General features: G+C 36.1%; 1 protein-coding gene across 1 annotated transcript in view; it reads right to left on the bottom strand.

Annotated features, from left to right (window-relative positions):
• Positions 1 to 9397, bottom strand: part of Stam (signal transducing adaptor molecule) — a 54020-nt gene that overhangs the window by 6844 nt on the left and 37779 nt on the right. Inside the window, exons 9-12 of the mRNA XM_008824104.2 lie at positions 6019 to 6107; positions 2118 to 2205; positions 1634 to 1688; positions 669 to 822 (exon numbers count right to left, since the gene is read on the bottom strand). Coding sequence (XP_008822326.1) covers positions 669 to 822; positions 1634 to 1688; positions 2118 to 2205; positions 6019 to 6107 — 386 coding nt within the window. The remainder of the gene's footprint in view (positions 1 to 668; positions 823 to 1633; positions 1689 to 2117; positions 2206 to 6018; positions 6108 to 9397) is intronic.

Raw genomic sequence — 9397 nt, 5'->3', positions numbered from 1 at the left:
TTTAAGGCCTATAGAGTCCAATGTGTTTCCCAAGAGCTCTCTGGTGTGGGTCTATCCCTTGAAGTCTGGTCACCTACCAGATGTCACCCAGCAAGGAAAACTGATTGTCCCTCTCTCAGCATCTACCAACTGCCAACAGATCTTCAGCCTGGCCACCTCCCTCATCTATGTTGGGTCCCTGTCTGGCTGGGTATGTGTGCCATCATATGTGCTGGCATATACTTACTTTTTTTTTTTTTTTATAGAACATCTAACCTAAGGAGTTCAGTGTAAAACAAAAACTATAAATATTCAGAAGAACGTGGGCATAACCAGAATAATCTACTTAAATATAATAATGAACTGAAGGTTTTAACCATATAATTACATAGGAAACCTGAACCTTAAAGACTGATTGAACAGGACTGGGATAGGACCAACATATCTGTATTTAAAGAAAAAGGGGCAGAGAAAAAACACAATGGATAATTCCACCTATCCCAGAACAAAGAGCAATTTTTTTAAATGGCACATTCAGTATATTAGACACTGTATTTGTGAAAATTTTAAACTTGTTTTTAAAATATTAACCTCAAGAAGTTGCACATTTTACAAAAATACAGTCATTCCAAATCATCCCAAGTTCATTCAGGAACTTAAATAACATACTTGAGCTGTCCAAAGCATACCTGGGAACCAGAAACACCAGACGACTGCATGTAATACTGCTGATTCTGTAATTTTGCATACATAGAATACATTGGATCTTCATTCATTAGCTTCGTATACAATGAAAGGGCCTCCATCACTTTCACATTTAGTTCTGAGAGTTCTGAATGTTTTCTGAAACATTACACAATAATTTGAAACAAGGGTGGTTGCTTAAATGATATATCAGAATAACAAAAAGTATTACACTAGACTTGGGACAGCTTGAGGCAGCTGAACCTGCTGAAGGTTTAGGTACTGTGCTGAGGGACCTTTAGGTCCTTGTACTTGACTGTACCCTGAAATATCCAAGGTTCCCTGGTTATCAACAGATGGCTCATCTGTGGACTCTGGTAATGCCACTTTAGGAAGCATTACTATACAAGCTCTTATCTAAAAGATAAAAGGTGTACAGTCTTCCTTTTCAAAATCAGACAGATGAGTCCAATTCTTCACATCAAGTTGCAAACAAGCAATAGAGAGTTTGTTCTCTGGAGTACTTCGTGTGTGTGTATGGACCTAGGTGTGCAGCGTTTTGTATGCATGAAGTGTGTGCACGTGTGCATACAGGTATCTGAGCCTGTGAAGGACCGAGGTCAACACTGGATGTCTTTTCTCTGTCACTCTCCATCTTTGTTTTTTGATACAGGGTCTTTCACTGAACTTGAAGCTCACCAATTGGCTGGGCAATGATCAGTGATCAGCCCATCTACCCTCTACCCAGGTTGGGGTTACAGGAATGTACCACCATGCCTAGACTTTTTGTGGGTTCTGAAAATCCAGACTCGGGCCTTGTCTTACACAGCAGGCACTTTACCAACTGAGCCACCTCCTCAGCCCTGAAGTGTCTTTTTTAAAAAGTAGATATACTCTACTCTGTCCATTATAAAAATAGTTTCAATGAGGAAGGAAATTATACAATTTAAATGCAGCCCATGTTCTTTACCTATCAATATCTTCCAGCTTTTCATCAATGAGAGGTCCCATCTGGTGACACATTGCTAAATGACAGTATTTGAAGAGATAAGGGTGGGAAAAAAAAAAGGAAAGTGAATTTTTGAAAACTATTAATACGATTAAAGGAATCAAAAGTTTAATTTGGAGTCATGAAAATATTAATTAGCATTAGTCAATCTCTAAAATTGATTTTCTCAAAGTATAATGGCGACAATTTAAAATACTGATCTCAAAATTTAATTTTCATTTTGTAAGACACTAAGGTGTTGAATAAAATATTTAATTTGGATAAGAAGGTTTGTAAATTCAACCTCTAATCAAGGATTAAACAACACACTGAAGGTGACACTGGGTACAAGAAAAGTAAATGATGTTGCATTTTTAAGATTACTGTCAAAACCCATCTGTAACAGAACAGTAAACATATTTCTGATTATTCTTTGTTAGCAAGGTACGCATAAAGGAAGGTTCACCTTCGAGATGAAGCAGTTCTGGTAAGTCTGGTTGATTATCGCTGGGATCTGTACTTTGTAACATCTGTAGCAACTGGTCCATTTTATCCTAAGGAATTAAATAGTCAATGTCAAAAGCAACGAATCTCGAAGAAACATTATGTTCTCACATTGGTAACTTCATCCCAATAGACTTTTGTATTTCAGAGGAAGAGTAATTTAGCTTTTACCTTTGTAGTACCTCATGTATGCTCTTAGCACCATGCAAAGCCAGACCTCTGTACACTATTCTTAGGTGTTTTTGAAAGTGCTACCCAAGAATTTGTCAAATTAGAATAGAATCGCACATTTAAAGTTACAAGGCTTGATCTCCTGGCTCTCACAGTGTACCAGGGAGTCCCACACTGCTTTGGAGCAGCTTAGCCACACAACAGGTGCAGCATCCCTCTCAAGCTGGCTTGCTGTGACTAACAACTCAGTCACTACCACTTGCCCATGGTGAACGTAGCAGCTGTTTGAGCAAGGCAGAGCTCGGGTCTCTTACAGCTGTTCCTCTAAGTGGGCCTCTAAGGACTTATTCTGTGTTTTCTTTCTATCAATGTTTCAGTTTGTCATAAAAGAAAGGAAAACTTAAAACTTGTAGTTTCTCTATTCTTCCATGTGGGGTTGCTGGACGACATCTCAAACCAATGACTCAGGTCTATTTCAGAATATTTTATTGTTAGGACCAAAGGAACTGATAAAAAGTGTTGTTACATTAAGCAGAGACGTATTTTTTAATTTACAAAAAACCCTAAAATTATTACAAATATTTCTCCCTGCATAGTTGTATGTGATTATGCTACTGCACATAGGTACACAGGGCAAATAAATACTACAAGTTCTAAACAATATAGTTAATTCCAACAAAGAGTCTTCTGAAATGGAAAACAGTTTGAGAGAGGAAAATTAATCATTGGACTTGAAGCAACACAGGTACATAGAGGAAAAACTCCTGGCAAGCCAAATGAATTCTGAATTTTCAAATATATCTATCACTCAATGTAATTATCTCTCTATCTATCTATCTATCTATCTATCTATCTATCTATCTATCTATCTATCTATCTATCTATCTATCTATCTATCTATCTATCTATCTATCTATCTATCTATCTATCTATCTATCTATCTATCTATCTATCTATCTATCTATCTATCTATCTATCTATCTATCTATCTATCTATCTATCTATCTATCTATCTATCTGTCACATTTTCATTTTAAGATGGCTAAAAACAGGAGACCCCATTAGGAAAGTTTGCCTCTTGTTCTATACCAGTCACCAGTGAGAACACGCATGCACTTCCTTCTGTAACGCAATCTGGCCAAACCTTTCCAAACCCAGCCATATCCCTTAGCTCTTAACAATCTTCTCTCTCCAAAAGAACACTCAGCAGATTTTCTGCTCCTGTTTCTTCTAAAAGAATGCCAGAAACCTACAAACCCTTTCACATGTTTCAGAGATGATGTCTCATATTTTAATATAAACCCTTACACATATTTAAAGATGATGCCCCACATCTTAATTACATATGGGTATTTTAAGATAAAAGTTGTATTATTTTTAATAAAGTCAAAGGAAACTCAGTGCCATAGCAATATGCATGTACCACTATCATTTAAACCACATGATCAGGCTGGGGATGTGGCTAAGTGGTAGAGCATTTGCTTGGCATGTGTTAGGCCCTGGGTACTATCCCTGGGACCTCAAAAACAAACTTTTAAAAATTGGAAATTTTAAATTGGCCATTTTTCTCCTTGAACGTATTCCTACTCAATTTTCCCTACCAAGTTTTATCCTAATGTACTTTTACAGTCTTGTAGAAGACTATGTCAAAATTCTTTGCAATAAAAATATGTAGAACTGGTAATATTATAAGCGTTAAGTTCATGTGTATGAGTTAATGATTTCTACTAGCATATCATGAGTTGAAGTAACATATAGTCCAAATTAAAGAAAAATAAAATGTTCACATTCCTATTTTTACAGATGAAGCTGACGACAAGCCTTGTTCATAGAGTTCAAGCTATTAGAGCAGTATCACTGAAATATTATTTTGAATTCTATGCCAGGAACCATAGTGGCCTATCATTAGAAATTATTTTCAATAACCTATAAGCTGATAATTCATTGCGCTCATCTTTAGTGTTTGATTGCAAAATATATGAAACCATCTGTACCCTGCTGCCTCATCATTCCTTTCTTACTGCCAGTGTGGCAGTGTACCACAGTAAGGTTCAGTATGGGCACAGGGGATTTTTCATGTACAGTGAGAGAGGGAATTGTACAAGAGAAAGAAAATGGCAAATAAAGGCAAGGAGAACATGTTCTCAGTCAGATCAACTTCAGGAGTCCATATTTATTAAAAGAAAGACCTGAAAAGCATTTTCTGTAATGACCTACGTTAGGAGCCGCCACACTTGTTCTGTACAGGCCAGATACTAAGCATACTCTGCCTCCAAAGTCAATGACCTTTTTTTCTGCAACTTTAGCACAAATGCAGCCTGTATGGTTTGCTAGTTCCATAATTTAATACTATTTTATGAATTTAACACAATATAATACTGACATTGCTATTCAAAACAGTAACACTGTAAGTTTGAATATAAAATTGTGACTGAAAACATAAAGATGAAAAAGTAACTAGTTTTAATCTTCTTTTCCTTATATGTAATAACCAGCAGAGATTTCTAAAATCTAAGTAATTATGACATGTTAACGCAAGAGATGCCACATTTCGGCTGAAGATGCAGTACAGCGGTAGAGTGCTGCCTCACATGCACAAGACACTGCGCAGTGCTGCAAAACAAACAAACTTCCTCCGAGCTTAATCCTAATCATACATTTTTAAGTACTAATACGTACTCCAAAAAACTATGGTTTAAGTCGCCACTCAAGTAGCCGGATTTTCAAATTTAATCACTAAAAAGTCATTGTTTCAGATGTAAAAATGGCCTACGAAAAGATTTAACATAAAATTAAAGTAAGTTTTTCCCAAATATTCAATATGTTTAATCCAAGGAGGAACCACAAATCATTTCACTAAATTGGTTTATGCAGTAGCATTCAGAAATAGGTTTTATTCTTTTCTTTTCTTTTTTTTTTTTTTTGGTCTTTTTGAGACAAGGTCTCCCTGTACACCAGGCTGGCCTCAAACTCAGAAATCCACCTGCCTCTGCCTCCCAAGTGCTGGGATTAAAGGTGTGCACCACCACTCCTGGCTAATATGTTTTATTCTTTCAACAGTCAGTAAGTGCCCTACCCTGTAACTTCCAAGCAATTTTAATATTGCTGAGTACCTGAGGAAACAGGTGCTCTCACAGAGCACCAAGAAATCTGTAAAACTCCCATTCTGGTGAACAATTTGGCAGTGCCTATTTAACATGGAAAGCACAGATCCTTCAACTTGGAAGTTCCATTCTTTGCTATATACTCTTAAGAAAAACAAAGATTAAAAGAAAGAAACCTCACTATAAAACTGCTTGTGTTAGCAATAAAAACTGGAAATTACCTAAGCACTCCAAAATAAAAAATTTAAATGTACTCTATGACATACTAGACAAGTATCCCTCCTTCCCTCCCTCCTTCTTTCCTTCCTCCCTTTATCAAAAGAGATCAAGTCTAGTGCCTTACATAGACTAGGCAAGTATTTGTTCTACTACTGAGTTACATCCCCAGTTGTAAGCAGCAATTTAAAATGAGATCTAGTAGGGTAAAAATGGGACTGAAGATGAAGTTAAAAAGTAATAGATGCTTGCTGATATTGTTCAAATTTTCAAAACCAGAAAATACAAAAGTACTTAACTGTTTTTAAAGGAAACAAAGTATTCCAATCCCAACACAAAGTACCCATCACTATCATCAAGGAAACCACTCACTTCATCAATATAAGCTGGTTCTGGCTCCGGCTCTATTGTCTCTACCTGAACATCATCACTGAATTGTACCGTCTTCTTCTCTGTTTTGACTGGGGGGAAAAAAACAGAAATTATCTTTTCCTTAAAATATATTTAAATTTTTAAGTCCTATGAGAGAATTTGGCCTTTAAAGAGATCTATTTAAAACAACTCAGGCAAGGGGCTAAAGATGACTCAGCAGTTAAGAGCACTTACTGCTCTACCAGATGACCCAGGTTTGGTTCCTGGCACCTACATGGCAGCTAACACCAGCACATAACACCAGTTCCAGAGGATTCAATGCCCTCTTCTGGGCTGTGCAGGCACGAGGCACACATGTGGTGCATTTACATACATGCGTGCAAAAACATTTATGCAATATCCATGCTCAGATGCCAAGGAGCTCAGAAAGTAACCAACTGTGACTAGTAATAATTAATACTCAGGTACATAGAGATTAGAGATGCATATGCAAACATCTAAGTGTTGGTAGCATTAAAAATGATATTGTTTTCTGTATGAAACAATATATTTTAAAATGAAATGCAGATGTTTCTTAAAGGTTAAAACCTCATTCAATTTTATGTCTTATGGGCTTTATACAGAGTTCAATATTGTATAACTGTATTAATTCAACTGTGAACCTAAAAATTTACAGTCAATTTTGAAAGAGATATATCTTAGCTCTGGAAATTGTTATTGAATATGTCAATGCTGTTGTAATGAAATGTTTTGTCAAAAAAATTTATGCAACATAAAATATATAAATAAAACCTTTTTAAAACAAATCATGCTTCTGAAATAAAAGTTACCTATTTCGAAGTTCAATGAGTTGTTACAAAAAGTTTAATACTTGAAAAAGTGAATTTTGAAATTCAAAACATCTCTTTTTAAATGACCTGTTAATTCAAAGAACATCTCCTTTGATAGGAACACAATACTACAACATGATAAACTGGAAAATCATAATTTCTCCGGCATATACCCGGGCTTTGCACCCAGAGAACATCAAGACCAGAGAATAATTTTGTAGTGGCCTTGGCACAGATCTGCATTCACCAGCACATCAGTCCATCTAATAACACTGAATTTAACTTTCATTTAAAAGTGAAAAGTGGTCATTAACGTTCAGCAAACCACTGGTTGAAAGCACAGATTTCTCTTCTCACCAAAGCAATCTTTGAAAACTACCTAATATAACGAGTACATTTAAGGCTATTATTCATATGGCAACCTCTAAATAATACTAAAAAGTACTGACAATTCCAGAGAATGAACATATTTTCTGAACATTTCATCCTGTATCTATAAGGTCAATCAGACAGCAAAAGGTTAAGGATCAAGAAGAGAAAGGAGATTTCACAGCAGGAGGAACTATGAAGGGAGGTTGTTTATTATTCAATGTGCTTGATGGACTAGATTTGCCCCAATAAATTTCCAAAACAATCCTATTTTAAAGAATTAAAAACTACTGCATAAGAGAAAACTAATAGAAGGTAAAGCCCAGATTGTAACGTCAATCTATCTTGTTCTATTAGCCCCTATCACTGGAATCTGGCCTATGACTTTGAGAAATGAAAGCCAAATATGTAATTTATGTACTTTGGTATTATCTGTTTAATTCCAAACATAAGGAATATATTCATCATATCTAAGTCACTGTAAAGCAAAACTCTACATACCAAAAGAAAACTTTGGCTGATTCATTTTCCCATGGGGAACAGAGAGACATCTGCTACATGCTGCCTTTTATATCTTGTGCCATTCAGTAGAAAGCCAATGCACTGGCTGTAAACCCATGGTAACAAATGGCAGAGCTCATGCAGCTAATGATCTTAAGTTTGTGGTCCTTTTCTCATAGGAACTGATACCACAGATGTATACTATGTCAAAAATACTATTTATATATACACAATAATGTATTTTCACTGTATCTCTAAAATAAAATAAAATAAGTAAAAAAACATGTTTCTATGTTAAGTAAAGGAGGTTTCTACTTCCTTTAAAATAAAAAAAAAAAAAAAAAGATGCTCCAGGGAGCCTCCTTGCACATTTCCGAATCTGAGAACAATTACTGTACCAAATAAGCTCTGATCCTCCCATTTTTTCCTACACGCTGTCAAGAGTGAAACACATAAGAATAAGAAAACTCATAGGAAAGCTTCATTGTCATATGAAAGACAAAGATGAAATGGCTACATGATCAACCTGAGACATCCTATCTTGTCTTGAACAGAAGGGCAAGGCAATTCTAAACTCAGATTATTAAAACGTCAACATGCTATGCACTGTCACTCAAATAAGGTTATATGTTTTAAGTTCTAGAAATTTTTGAGTTCTAACAAAAAAATAATTTAACAGAATATCAGGAGTGCGTCTCTACAAAAGTGATAAAGGCAACTTGTCAGTAGCTATGAGAGAGAGCCACTTTATTAAAGAGCTATAATTTCTGGTTTATAATTTCTGGCTTGTCTTCTCTGTACCTCTTCACTGTTAACACATATTCATGTGCCATTTATTCTATGCATATTTATGTAGTATGCATTGTGGTTAAGATTCAGTACCAGATGCTGCTGGGGAGGGGGTGAGGGTGGGGGGCTAAGACAAAGAACCTTTCTTAAAACTCCTGTGAACTAAAATGAGCTAAGGATCTTATGGGATTTAACTTATTTTGATCTCTTCTATCTGGTGTTATAAAAAGACAAATGAGATATTCTGGCAGATAACTCAAGTTTCTCAACATCTATAAAACTTCTTTTAAGATCTAAACTTCCCTGGGTATGCTGGTGCATGCCTTTAATCCCAGAACTCGGGAGGCAGAGGCAGGTGGATCTCTGTGAGTTCAAGTCCAGCCTGGTCTACATAGTGAGTTCGAGGCCAGCTGGGGCTACAGGGAGATTCTGTCTCAAGATCCTAATCCTCTTAGTCGCTAACAGAAATCTTACCAGACTTGAACATATGTCTTCTGTATTTTGAAGCAGCAGGAGATTATGATCTGGTGTTTCTTGATGGCTAAATCACCATTATGACATCATTAAAGAACAACATTCTACAGGACTATATAGAAAACTACTCTGCCTGCCTTTGTCAGACACTGGCAGTATGTCACCTGTAACTATTACAGCTGCCACTAAATATACTTCTTCTCCATGGCAGTTCTTTCTTCTATATCAGCAAAGGTTTAGAAATCAAACAAAAAAATCTTTGTATGGTTATCATTTCCTATGGCTTCTTTTGCATATTTTCCAGGGTCATTTGGCCATTATGTTGCTGAAAGGATGCTGCTGTCAAGTCTAGGGCTAGACATTAGAAAACTTCCCCTGTAGGAGGTAGCATCTACGAGGTTGTATTGTATTTGCCA

This window comes from Nannospalax galili, unplaced genomic scaffold, assembly GCF_000622305.1.
Source record: "Nannospalax galili isolate Female #2095 unplaced genomic scaffold, S.galili_v1.0 scaffold1569, whole genome shotgun sequence".
Lineage (NCBI taxonomy): Eukaryota > Metazoa > Chordata > Mammalia > Rodentia > Spalacidae > Nannospalax > Nannospalax galili.
The sequence above is the reverse complement of the archived record's forward strand: the minus strand, read 5'-3'. Positions and strand labels throughout refer to the sequence as shown.